Source organism: Macrobrachium rosenbergii, chromosome 25 (assembly GCF_040412425.1).
Source record: "Macrobrachium rosenbergii isolate ZJJX-2024 chromosome 25, ASM4041242v1, whole genome shotgun sequence".
Taxonomy (NCBI): Eukaryota; Metazoa; Arthropoda; class Malacostraca; order Decapoda; family Palaemonidae; genus Macrobrachium; species Macrobrachium rosenbergii.
This window is the reverse complement of record NC_089765.1, coordinates 23,885,775-23,900,664: the sequence shown is the minus strand read 5'-3', so window position 1 is coordinate 23,900,664 and position 14,890 is coordinate 23,885,775. Positions and strand designations below refer to the sequence as shown.

General features: G+C 35.9%; 1 protein-coding gene across 4 annotated transcripts in view; it reads right to left on the bottom strand.

The window, feature by feature from the left end:
* LOC136852457 (uncharacterized) overlaps positions 1 to 14,890 on the bottom strand; it is a 101,408-nt gene that overhangs the window by 31,198 nt on the left and 55,320 nt on the right. For 3 of the 4 annotated variants that reach the window (XM_067127090.1, XM_067127089.1, XM_067127091.1), the window contains one exon: positions 11,950 to 12,015. In XM_067127090.1, coding sequence (XP_066983191.1) covers positions 11,950 to 11,967 — 18 coding nt within the window. In that variant the 5' untranslated portion in view covers positions 11,968 to 12,015. Of the gene's footprint in view, positions 1 to 11,949; positions 12,016 to 14,040; positions 14,192 to 14,890 lie in introns of those variants that run through there. The other variant, XM_067127092.1, reaches the window with a different exon arrangement.

The window sequence follows — 14,890 nt, the reverse complement described above, 5'->3', positions numbered from 1 at the left end:
AGAGAGAGAGAGAGAGAGAGAGAGAGAGAGAGAGAGAGAGTTTCTGTATGCTAACATAGCCTAAACTTTGTCATGTAAATAATAAATGAAACAAATTCTCGCAAAGTTAAGCTCTTTTCTTTACCTCGCATTTACAAATCAAAGTAAATCAGGTTCCTCTTTTCATAGTCGAGCTTTTAAAAAGTCCCAACATGAAGAGAGGCTACTTTAGACGGTCTAAAAGTAGTTATAATCATTAACGCGCTTCTGTTACTGCGAGTATCTTGATTACTGTAATTTGCATATGTTAGGAATCCGGTCACCAATTACACACAGTCATCACTTATGAAGTGAACGACCAGAAGGTAATTTTCTCCAGTAAGATTTACTTGAAAGATATTAAAATTCTGATGGAAGTAGACAGCTGTATTCTTGACGGTAATTTACTGTGGTTTTAGAAAGAATTGCGTATTATTATTATTATTATTATTATTATTATTCAGATGATGAACCCCATTCATACGGAAGAAGCCCACTGGGGCCATTGGCTTTAAATTCAAGCTTCCAAAGAATAATTTATTGTGGTTTTTGGAAGAATTACGTAATTACATATTTTTAATATGAAAACATTATTATTATTATTATTATTATTATTATTATTCAGAAGAGGAACCATATTCATGCGGAACAAGCCCACTTGGCCACTGACTTGAAATTCAAGCTTCCAAAGAATATTGTGTTCAACTGAAAGAAGTGACAGAAGGTAAGAAGAAATACAGAAAGATTCCAGCTTAACTACTGTGCGTTTAACCTCATGGAACAGATTTCAGTCTGTCTACCGTGCGTTTAACCTCATGGAACAGATTTCAGTTTAACTACCATGTGTTTAATCCCATGGAACAGATTTCAGTCTATCTACCATGCATTTAACCTCACGAAACAGATTTCTGTCAAACTGCTGTGCGTCTAACCTCATGGAACAGATTTCAGTCTATCTATCTACCATGCGTTTAACCTCGTGGAACAGGTTTCAGTCTATCTACCGTGCGTTTAACCTCATGGAACAGATTTCATACTATCTACCATGCGTTTAACCTCATGGAACACATTTCAGTCTATCTTCTGTACATTTAACCTCATGGAACAGATTTCATACTATCTACCATGCATTTAACCTCATGGAACATATTTCAGACTATCTACCATGCGTTTAACCTCATGGAACAAACTTCAGTTTAACTACTTTACATTTAACCTCATGGAACATATTTCAGACTATCTACCATGCGTTTAACCTCATGGAACAAACTTCAGTTTAACTACTATACATTTAACCCCATGGAACAGATTTCAGTCTGTCTACCATGCATTTAACCTCATGGAACATATTTCTGACTATCTTCCCTGCGTTTAGGTCTATCTACCATGCGTTTAACCTCATAGTAAAGATTTCAGTCTAACTACCGTGCGTTTTAACATCATAGAACAGATTTCAGTCAAACTACCTCGGGTTTAACCTCATGGATACTGCAGACACAGTGAAACTGCAAAACCAAACGAAAGGACATCACAGTTTGTTGGTAGTTACGTCACAGATGGCTGAGTATACGCAAAGAGAAAGGGATAGTGTTCACACTACAACACCCGAGAGAAAAAAAAAAATAATTAACCAAATTTCGTTGAGGGTAACAGATGTGTGACCAGACCGATCATGGGATGACGTGTGCTCCCCCGCTGCTGGACCTGTTTCATTCAGGTATGTTCCAGGGAGTCTCCGCTCTTTCGTGAGGAAATTAAGCTGAAGTTAATATTGATTAGTTTCATTTACAGTGAGAGATTCCCTTATGCTGTCTCACCATTCAGGCCAGAGAAGCTTTTTGACAATCCTGTCTTTTCAGAATTTGTCCCTTGAGCCACCGGCTGCGTCTATATTTTAGCCTCAATACTTATCTCTATCCTCATCCGTTATTATTGAATGTTTCCATCCTATACTTGTGAAAATTCCCATCCTATACCTGAAAATTTCCATCGTATATGTGCGAAAATTCCCATCCTATATTTGTGAAACATCCCTTCATATACTTGTGAAAGTCCCCATCCTATTTCTGTGAAAATTCCCATCCTATTTCTGCGAAAATTCCCATCCTAAATTTGTGAAAATTTCCATCTTATATGCGAAAACTGCCATCCTATATTTGTGAAAACTGCCATCCTGTATTTGCGAAAACTGCCATCCTACATCTGTGAAAATTCCCATCCTATATTTGTGAAAATTCCCGTAGTATATCTGTGAAAATTCTCATCCTATATCTGTGAATATTCCCATCATTATTTATGTGAAAACTTTCATCCTATATTTATGAAAAATGCCATCCTGTATTTGTGAAAATTGCTGTCATATATCTGAGAAACTTCCCATCCTATTTCTATGCCATCCTATATATGTAAAAATTTCCATCCTATATCTGAAAATTCTAATACTGTATCTGAAAATTCCCATCTTATATTTCTGAAAATTCCCATACTATTTCTATGAAAATTCTCATCCTATATCTGTGAAAATTCCCATCCTATATTTGTGCAAATTCCCATCCTAAATTTGTGGAAATTCTCATCCTGTCTCTGAAAATTCCCATTCGATAATTTTGAAAATTCTCATCCTATATTTGTGAAAATTCCCATTCTGTATTTGTGAAAATTACCATCCTATATCTGTGAAAATTCCCATCCTATATTTGTGAAAATTCCCATCCTATATTTGTGAAAATTAACATCCTATTTCTGTGAAAATTTCCATCCATTTGTGAAAATTCGATTCTATATCTGAGAATTTCCATCCTAAATCTGTGCAAATTCCCATCCTAAATTTGTGAAAATTCTCATCCTATATTTGTGGAAATTCCCATCCTAAGTTTGTGAAAATTCTCTTCCTATATTTGTGAAAATTCCCATCCTATGCCTGTCGATTTCAACTGATCAACTTTTCCTTCGGAAAGCCAGGAGTATAAGGACCTAAGGAGTTGTTTTAGCAGTTTAATTGTATTTGCATATTTGTTTTGCTTTTTTTTTTTTTACAGTGAAATGATCCAGAATGGGACTTGTCGAATGTTCTCTGAAGTGTTCGCAAGAAACAGGCAATTGCACAATTCAGTGACCTTGTTTCCAAAAGCCTTTACATTTGATCTTTGCCCTTGAAGAGAATTTTTGCCTTAGGTAATAAAAAGATTAAAATATTTTTGGTGTTTAGGAAAAGTGGTTCCAAATGGTTTTATGTTCCTGAAATAGTTTGCAGGCAAACAACAAGGTTAGAACAGTCAAATCAAGCGGGTGTAGATTCCACAAAATAAACGAAGCAGCAATGATATTATAACACTCTATTAGAAAGTTGGCTCCTTAGAACTTCGAGGAGATAAACACGCCTTAATTTTCTCACTTAATTAACGAGACCACATATCCCCAAAAATTCGTCAAAATGAATTTGTCCTTAAATACTGGTAATAACCCCTGAAGTTGCCTTGATGATTAATTCATTCTTATTTGAAAGCGTTAATCGCTTGTCGGTTGAATTTTCTTTCTGAAGGATGAAATCCTTTCAAATTCTTCATTTGTGTAGGATAAAAAACACCTCTATTTATCCTGACAATGTTCTCTTATGGGTATAAGCCGACCATTATATTAAAACTAGTAAAAAATGTGACAAAGTCTCTTCGGCGCAATCGAGTTTTCTGTATAGCGTATCATGCTGTATGAAACTCTCAGCCACGGCCCATGAAACTCTCAGCCTCGGCCCATGGAACTTTCAGTCACCCCCGGTGATAGCCTGTGTTGTTGGCACCTATAGCGGTGCCAGGCGCACGATCATGGCTAACTTTAACCTTGAATACAATAAAAACTACTGTGGCTGGAGGGCTGCAATTTGGTATGTGTGATGATTAGAGGGTGGATGATCAACATACCAATTTGCAGCCCTCTAGCCTCAGTAGTTTTTAAGATCTGAGGGCGGACAGAAAAAGTGCGGGCGGACAGACAAATAGCCATCTCAATAGTTTTCTTTTAAAGAAAACTAAAAATTTAGATTATGCAAGGCCTAAAAGTTCTTATAATTCCAAAAATTTATTCGTGTAAAAGTAACTTTATTACTGGGTGAAACAGATATAGATTTCAGTAGGAATTCGTAAAGTGTCCAATTCAACTGTACAAAGTTTTACCGAATTCAAATGATTGAATAATTAATTAGTTAATTTCAGGAGATTTGACACTGCACAGAACTGCGAGCATTAGATAACGCGTCAAATTCACAGGCGTTTGATGACGTTTTGAATTCAAAGGCTACGATGAATGGCTTCATTTAGGACTTAGTACCTAATCGAATTCAAAGGATCTGATAATGCGCTGAATCCAAAAATTCTATAGTTTGTTTAATTCAAATTCCAACGACCTACGAACGCGTTGAATTCAATATGTATGATTACGCATTCAAAATATTTGATTACGAATTCAAAATATTTCATATTTCCTTAGCCCTGATAAAAGAGAAGGGATTAAGCATTGGGATGATTCTCAGCCTTGCAAAGTCATGCGTTTCTGCAAGTTGCCACAAATATTAGCAGTCTGTGGTAAGCGGCAATGGGTAGTAATGGGACCTGAGACTCAATAAATCAAGAGAAAATTAAGCAGAGCCATTTCATGTTATTGTAAGAAGAAGAAGAAGAAGAAGAAGAAGAAGAAGAGAGAGAGAGAGAAGAAGAGAGAGAGAGAGAGAGAGAGAGAGAGAGAGAGAGCTGTTAATTCACATCATCAAAGTTCTGACATTGCACGTTTTTTTATTTATACGTTTAAAAGTAGAACATTTGCGGTGTCATAAAAAAAAGGGGGGGGCGGTAAAATGTTGGTTCCTTACGAGGCGTTAAACAAATGTTATATAATCGACGTCCAAAAAAAAAAATAAATAAATAAATGAATAAAATTGAGAGCAGAAAGCCTCGGAAGTGGTTGAGAACGGCGTAACAGTTCTTCACTTTCTAGTTTTCTGTTGACCTCGCGGACGGGTTGATGGTGACATCCTCTCTCTCTCTCTCTCTCTCTCTCTCTAATATATATATAAATGCCTTCGTTAAACACATCTCCCTCGTAGTTAATATGAAATTACTTTTAATATGTAGCTACTGCGAGCAAAAGAAAGATTACAAACTGGAGTTAATAACTGACGATTAAGGGACATTAACTAAAAAGGCGTAATGTAATTTCCTGGTCGCGTCATAGAGTTGAATTTCAGATACGCTGACTTTTAATTTGGTATGAATTTCAAAACCTTTATCGATCCAGCCACGAAGGAGGCCATTTGGTGATCCTTTCATTTATGTGACAATGCGTGCGGATGATCTTGTAATCGCCTTTCGTTTACCACACTTTCTCTTGTTTTTCTTTAATATTTTCACCACCTTTTCTCTCTTTTGCTTTCATTTCTGTCCTAACTAACTGCACACACACACACACACACACACACACACACACACACACACACACACACACACACATATATATATATATATATATATATATATATATATATATATATATATATATATATATATATATATATATATATATATATATGTCTTTCAGTAGAAAATGCCAAGCGCCATCCTGGGCTAAAGTATTTTTAATTTAATTTATCATATTTTAAAAATGGCACTTGGCATGTTTCTCGACTGAAAAACTCACTCACACACACACACACACATATATATAATATATGCACATATACATACACATACATATACACTACTTTATTAAAGATTATCCCTGGTTTTCGTGACGAAGAGTCGTTTACTCAAGATCAGCTTTCTGGTAATGTCAAAATCGGTAAGATTCGGACTTCTGGTCACTAGTCCACCACGGTAATTAAGACTGATTACACCTGGCAATCCATTTGGTAAATATCTTGAATTGTTGACAGGAAAGATGCCTCAAAGAGAGTAATAATTACGCTTTGTGGATACAATCAACATTAAGTAAAAAAACGAGGTCTAGACGGAATGTTGTCTAGACAAATTCAGTCAGTCAATGTTCACTTGTTATGTAAATAGTCTCAAACATTACTTTTGTAAAAGTAAAGCAAAAATTGATTAAATTACTCAAGATTTTTCACTTTTAAAAAGAAATCTAACAATGCCAGTTGTTCTGTTAGTAACTTTGGTAATTTAACCGACCGTTTTCACACACCTAAACGTCAGGAGTTCTTACCATATGCTTTGAAAGACGCTAAGCTCCGGTCTTGAACCAGTATGAGAGGGTGAGGTTGCTAGACCCACTCCCCCTTCTCACCTTATCTGCGACCCACCTCACTCAATTCATTACCGGATGCATAATGCACTGCTTTAGTCCAAAGAGGGCGTACTGCAATCCCATTTTTTTTTTTATTAAACTCGGGACTCTTGTTAGGATTGTAAGGCAGGCATCATGTGTTCACAGAGATAATTATATGTATGTTCGATTTATTTATATATATACATATATTTATATACATAATATATATATACATATATATACGTACATTCATACATATATATACACATGCATACATACGTACTGTATATTCATATATATATAAACAGCGAAACAAATACATACATATATACAGTATATATATAATATATATATATATATATATATATATATATATATATATATATATATATACATATATATATATATATATATATATATATATATATATATATATATATATATATATATATATATATATATATATATATATATATATATATATATATATATATATATATATATATATATATATATATATATATATATATATATACACATATATATATATATATATATATATATATATATATATATACATATACATATATATGTATACACTGTATATAGAACCAAAGGTAATAAACAGCCATACACGCGAAAAACCTAATGGCAGCGATACTGCCCTATAGAGATAATATCGACAGAAGAAGATTCTTCTTCTTCTGAGAGAGAGAGAGAGAGAGAGAGAGAGAGAGAGAGAGAGAGAGAGAGAGAGAGAGAGCCATAGTCATTCGTGTTATTACGGTAATAGTCTGTTCCGCGACCATCCCGTAACAACCAAGCAAATTGACAACAACTTAATTTTAACCTTCATGGATGAGGGTCACCCGTGGTGGTTGTCGTGGAGTGGATGTTTGTACTCGCTGGTCACCCGTTTGTGTTGTTGTTTGTCGTTTATGCCAATTACGTTTTCTTATTTTTATTGAATTTCTTCCTGCTTCTCAGCCTAATTTAATCCGGACGTTACTTTTTTTTTTTTTTTAATTTAAGTAGCGATTGCGGAATATGTTTACCCTTCGTTAAGCGGATATGTACTTTCATTCTACAGCTGTACACTTGTACACACTCACGCACACTTACACTTTCATTCACCTACATACATACATACATACACATGCATATATAAATACACACACACACGATATATATAATATATATATATACAGTATATATATATATTATTTATACGTATACATATACATAATTTTCTGTCCTAACGAGTAATTTCGATTATTGCCTTTTTCTTTTCTTTATCCTAACAATCTGTTTTAGCTATCTGCTAACCTGCTTTCTCGTTCCTATCATTACGTCAATTCGATTACCTCTTGTGGAGTCTATAATGGGCTGTCAAGCATAATTACGTCTCGGTATTCGAATGCCTCTATTTTGACTGTTTCACATTCACATACATCCACTGCAGTGCCTCAAAGCCAATTTATTTACTTTTAGTGTCTTCTAGTATTTTCTAGACTTGGTTTCGTTTTTTTTTTTTTTTTGCTCTTTTTAAGCCTTTTATGTCGTCTGGTTCGTTTGAAGTTTCGCAATATTATCATATATATACGTTCCGATGATGTCTCCAATCCCTATGGTTATTTTTAGTTTTCTGGAAAAGAAGAATACTGAGATGGCTATTTGTCTGTCCGTCCGCACTTTTCCCGTCCGCCCTCAGATCTTAAAAACTATCGAGGCTAGAGGGCTGCAAACTGGTATGTTGACCATCCACCCTCCAATCATCAAACACACCAAGTTGGAGCCCTCTAGCCTCAGTAGTTTTTATTTTATTTAAGGTTAAATTTAGCCATGATCGTACGTCTGGCACTGCTATAGGTGCAACAACACAGGCCACCACGGCAGCGGCTGAGAGTTTCATGCACCGTGGCTGGGTTTCATACGCTGTACAGAAAACTCGACCGCGCCGAAGAAACTTAGGCGCATGTTTAAAATTTAACATGCAGATGCATTTTTATTTTCAAACAGTATTTCATGAATGCATAATAATAATAATAATAATAATAATAATAATAATAATAATAATAATAATAATAATAATAATAATAATAATAATAATAATAATAATAATAATAATAATAATAATAATGCATATACTTGCGTCAACAATTCATTACATATGCAACTGATAATAATAATACTAGAACTAAGTTCCACCTTGAACTCAATTGCGAATCTTTGTTTCGATCTAAAAAAGGTCAAGTCACTTTCGTTGACCCATTTGGGTTATGAGGTAATCACCGTTGGTTCTGCAGGTTTTGTAGCGTTTCACCAAGATCTAATTTTCTCCTGAGGGGATAATTCCATTAATTTGCTTTCATTAGACGATATTGCTACGCCGTAAGAATTCTTCTTATAATTAGCGTTTTGTTTTCTTCTTACAATCTGATTCTCGTCATTAGGTAAGAGACGTGATAAACATTAATAGTACTTCAGAGCATAAGCAGCCCAAGGGGGGAAAAAAACACATAACACAAAAATAAAAACAAAGAGCTAAATGAAAGGTAGTCGTACAGAGGAACGTTTAAAAAAACTGGAACAATCGCAAATTCCTACAAGAAAAAGCGAGTTTTCAAAAAACGGACCAATGTTACCCTTAAAAAATCGTAAAAAGCCGACAAGTTAAGCGCGGATTGAACGAAAAATGAGTTACGTAATATAACAAAGTGAAATAGTTTTTATGACAGTTAACAGGGCGATGGTTGTTTTGATAAATTTATTGCAGTAAAAACTATAATCACGAACGAAAGAAGAAGAAGAAGAAGAAGAAGAAGAAGAAGAAGAAGAAGAAGAAGAAGAAGAAGAAGATAAGGCCTTGAATCGTAAACTACATTTATCGTCATTGAGCGTACTCGTGAGACTGCCTATTCGCTTGTTGCTATCTTCTTACGCGGTTTCCCCAGGCGATTTCCCTCCGGCCCTTAATAAGTGGACAGCCAGGGCCTTCTACTTTCTATTTTATCGTCTTCATTTCCTCTTTCGTTCTTTAAGTATAGCTTAGTTTTACCAGACCACTGAGCTGAAGCTCTAACACCACTCTAACCTAACCTAACCTAGCCTAGCCTAACCTAACCCAAAAAAGGTTTCTTATCCAAACATTCTTGGAAGAATAAGAATTGCACGAGATCAAACACAAGACACTGATATCTCTCTGGGCTTTGGAACCCACAGAGATTTACTGTATATCAAAATCAAATGAAACCCGTTTCAAATGAAACTAGTTTCATCCACATGTACTTTTGGGTTTTGAATGAAAAACGAGAAATATAAAAAATGGACGAAACACGTTTTATAAAAATATAATCTAGATTTTGGAGGGAAAAGACGATTCACAACATAACAAAAAAAACAGATACCTCTGGGCTTACAGAATGTAGAAAAAACAAATGAAACACGTTTCATTTATTCATCTTTCTATACTACGAGAACAAGAAGATTTAAGAGACATGTAAACGAAGTGAGACACCTGAACACCTTGCAAGAAACAACTGATGATATAATATATATATATATATATATATATATATATATATATATATATATATATATATATATATATATATATATATATATATATATATAAACAGATTTTTCTGAAAGTGAAACCCCAAGAACATGCATTTTTCCTGAGTGTGTTTTCCCATTCGTATCTCGTTCTAAAACACGGCAAAACCGGACACCTCACTGCTCGGGGTTTTCTTCCAAAAGGATAACTTAAGTAGACGAAGTTTGTTTTGCCACAAAAACAGGAAACAAAAGCACTTTTGAGTAAGTTTGCAGCCTCTCTTATTTCTCTCTCGTTTGTGTGGTTAGGGCGATCAACATCTAATTATGAGAATACAAAAGATTTTATTATATATACTGTATATATATATAATATATAATATATATATATATATATATATATATATATATATATATATATATATATATATATATATATATATATATATATATATATATATATATATATATATATATATATATTCTCTTCTGTGCGAATTGCAGTTGTTAACAACGCTAATCGGTTCTCGTCCTCCAACATTTAAAAGAATAGGGATGACCAGGCATCAGTTGTAAGACATAAAAGCAGTGACAAGAAGCTGTCAATTTCCCCTACCTGTCGAAATCGTTACCAATCCAACCCATTCCATTGCATCCCATCCCATCTCATTCTATTCTATCCCATCCCATCCCAACTCATTCCACCCCATCCCACCCCTTTCCATCCCATCTCATCCCATTCCACCCCATCTCATTCTATTCTATCCCATTTCATTCCATCCCATCCCTTTCCATCCTATCTCGTCCGTTTCCATCCCATCTCATTCCATTTCCTTTCATCTCATCCCATTCCATTTCATTCCATCCCATCTCATCCCATTTCCTTCCATCTCATCCCATCCCACCCCATCCGATTCCACTTCATTCCATCCCATCGCATCTCATTTCATTTCATTTTATTCCATCCCATCTCATGTCATTTCCTTCCATCTCATCCCATCCCATCACATCCATTCCATTTCATTCCATCCCATCTCATCCCATTTCCTTCCATCTCATCCCATTCCATTTCATTCCATCCCATCTCATGTCATTTCCTTCCCATCTCATGTCATTTCCTTCCATCTCATCCCATTCCATTTCATTCCATCCCATTTCCTTCCATCTCATCCCATTCCACTTCATTCCATCCCATCTCATCTCATTTCCTTCCATCTCATCCCATTCCATTTCATTCCATCCCATCTCATCCCATTTCCTTCCATCTCATCCCATCCCATTCCATTTCTTTCCATCCAATCTCATCTCATCCCATCCCATCTCATCCCATTTCCTTCCATCTCATCCTATCCCATCACATCCCATTCCATTTCATTCCATCCCATCTCATGTCATTTCCTTCCATCTCATCCCATTCCATTTCATTCCATCCCATCTCATCCCATTTCCTTCCATCTCATCCCATTCCACTTCATTCCATCCCATCTCATCCCATTTCCTTCCATCTCATCCCATCCCACTATATCCCATTCCATTTCATTCCATCCCATCTCATCCCAACTCATTCCATCCCATCACATCTCATCCCAACTCATTCCATCCCATCTTATCCCAACTCATTCCATCCCACCACATCCCACTCCAACTCATTCCATCCCATCTCATCCCAAATCATCCCATCCCATCCCATCAGCGTCACCGGAGTTAACCTCTGGGAGAAACCGCAAGGACGGAAGAGCCGTCACATCATTCTTTCGTCAGCAGATGTGACGCTGACGATAACAAAAGAATCTCCGCACCACGTCCTTGTTAAACCCTACGACAACATCCCCATTTCGTTTTCATGGTCATCGTACGTCGACAGCCTTCAGTGGCAAGTTTGTTTACATGACTATCGTTCTCTGAACGCAGAGTTATCGGGTAGGAGAACACGCTTTACGCTGTTATAACGATAAATTAAGCGGAGCCTTTATATACCGTATGCATATTCTCTTACGTATCAGACTACAAAATAGTGATTTCATTAATCATCATCATCATCATCCAGGTGTATTATCTACTCTTCTAGAAAGACAAAACTGGAATATAACAGTCATTAGCACTTACCCTGCTTTGCGCAGCCATGCCCGGATGGAGGACGAGGGTTCAGCCAAGAGTCAAGTTTCCCCCTTCCTGTAAGATAAATAAATAAATAAATAAATAAATAAATAAAAGTTACTGAAAAGTTGCAACAGAATAGGGGCGACAAAGGGACACGAGGAACCCTCCCCGCCAGGAGTTCCTGAAGTGAAAGGCTCACTTCCATGAAGGAAAAGAAAGTGAGCGAAAGATTATGAAGTTGATAAGTGACTTCACTTAAATACCATTATTATTATTATTATTATTATTATTAGTCAGAAGTTGAACCCTATTCATATGGAACAAGCCCACCACAGGGGCCACTGACTTGAAACTTGAGCTTCCAAAGATTATGGTGTTCATTAGGCAGAAGTAAGAGGAGGTAAAGGGAAATACAGAAAGAAGTGCTCTCATTTATTAAAAAAAGAAAAAATAATAAATAGATAAAAACGTATTAAAATGCAAGGAGAATAGTATTAGGGTAGTAATGCACTGCATCTTCGCTTGAACTTTTGAAGTTCCAATTGCACGCCACAACCATGAAAGGGAAGACTTTTGCCTCCAAGATGTAAAGTGACAAGAGACTGATTTCCCAGGGAGCAAACAGAATGGAATACTCACGAAAGAACTCAAAAGGCGGAAAATAATTTCCTTAAAGAGACCAAATATAAAAACGAAAATGATACAGAAGGAACGACCTACTTCGGAAGCATAATTTCTCACAGAGATTACAGCACAGACTTTATTTATTCAAAGGCTGTCCTCGATCTACTGACATGATACGAAATGATGTACTCGTCACTTTAAAGTATCAGCTGTAGGAAGTTAAACTACGATGCACTGGCCTACAAAAATGGTAATTTTTATTTCTTCCGTTTGCCTGACTGATTTGTTTACGTGAGCTGACACCATAGAATGGTATAATTTTCCATTCACTATTTCGACAGAAAAGTCTCCGTCTTTATAACGGGACACTACGTCGGGACCGAAGCGACCACAAAAAATTTAATTCCCGAAAATTTCCGAAATGAACAAAAGACCCTTAGATTTTCACGTTCAAACCGTATATGAAATTTGGACTATAAATTATGGAAGCAGTATTTCTGATTTCGAGCACTTTCTACAGGTTTAAGCTTTTAATGTGAAATTCAGACTGAAAGTCAGACTTAAGTACCGGGTCCTTAGTCGGAATGGAATGGAATGTAGAGTTAAGGCCAAAGGCCAAGCACTGGAACCTATGAGATCATTCAGCGCTGAAATGGAAATTGACGGTATTAAGGTTTGAAAGGTGTCACAGGAGGAAAACCTCGCAGTGACACTGAAATAATTGTTAGGAGTGGGTGGATAGTAAGATGGAAGAAAGAGAATATGAGCGGAGGTGCAGTAAAAAGGAGTCGACGCAGCTAGGAGCCGAAGGGACGTTGCAAAGAACCTTCAGTAAACCCTACGGTGATGAGTCCTTAGTCGTACTCTCTACGTTGACATAAACACAAACAATAAAAATAAAAATGTAATCTCTTGAATGTATCTTAAGAGATTATTTCATTCCCATTAAATTTTAATGAATGAGGCAAATGAAGGGCTTGATTCATGCAATTTATAAAGTCTTAGGAAAGGAAGTGTAATGAGAAAATTACCTGAGAAAATTAAAAAATGAGTACCTTCGAGTTTGCGACATTTTTCAAGAATTCAATATGCACGCATTACGGAAAACTGCTTTTGTTGCATGTCGCTTTTCCTGAGGGAATCAACCACTCTGATACTGTAAGTACTGTACTACTTTAGGAACATATTGTAACATAAAGAGATCCAACATCTTGCTGCTGTATTGTGAAACGCAACAAAAACTGTCTTCACTTCACAACGTCATTACCTTAACAGCTCTCGACATTTCATTCCTGGGGCTATCTCATTTCATAAGGAGAGAGAGAGAGAGAGAGAGAGAGAGAGAGAGAGAGAGAGAGAGAGAGAGAGAGAGAGAGAGAGAGAGAGAAGAGGAAAGGAGGCTTCCAGGGAATAAAAGACACCTGTCGTCCTTTTAACGAAGTTGCAGTTGAGGAAACCCTATGGAACTTTTACCTTTTTCTTTCCAGTACCATTCCCATACACGTCTGGTTACCAGCGTCTACTGAAATTCGTACGGGGATGAATCCTGTACGACTTCGGCAGCGACTTGTACGGTGTTGCCTTTTGGTTGTCCTTTTCGGACCGTCTGCTTTCTCTGCCTGTCTTTCTACGAGTCTTGATGTTTATTTGAGAGAGAGAGAGAGAGAGAGAGAGAGAGAGAGAGAGAGAGAGAGAGAATACACAAACCTATACATAAACGTACGCAAATGAAACAGAGCAGAAACTGTATAAATAAATTTGCACCAGAGTTTTCTATAATGCTTATTAGGGATTAACCCCATTCCTGCACTAGAGCAAAACTCCATCGGTGTTCTTAAGAACAACAGAAGGTGGTTCAATTACTGAAAACGAAAATTAAAGAATATTGTCATTATATTTTCATGAAATGTTATTATCAGGAACATATCCCATCGAATTTTGCAATGACAAGGTGATTTTGATGATTTGAAGTAATTTGCAATATTAAAGTTTTTAGGATAATGTTTTGGCAAGAGGAACTACAGTGAACAGAAAAAAATGTCTTGAAGTCTATCGTGTAGAATTGTTACATTTTTCTCTTTAAAAAAATACTTCGCACAATATTTTTTCTTGCGTGACAAAAATAATTATCTTGATTTTATTCCTTTAATTTTATTTCAAACACCACCAGCTACTGCACCTGATTTTACTGTGAAGAATATTAATAGTTCCCTTTTCATAAAAGTTGCTGTTTTTTCATATTATTAAAACCGAGTGTCGATAACCTTAGCCAATCTCCGATCGAAACAGCACGTCATTGACAACTCATTTCTAAACCACATAA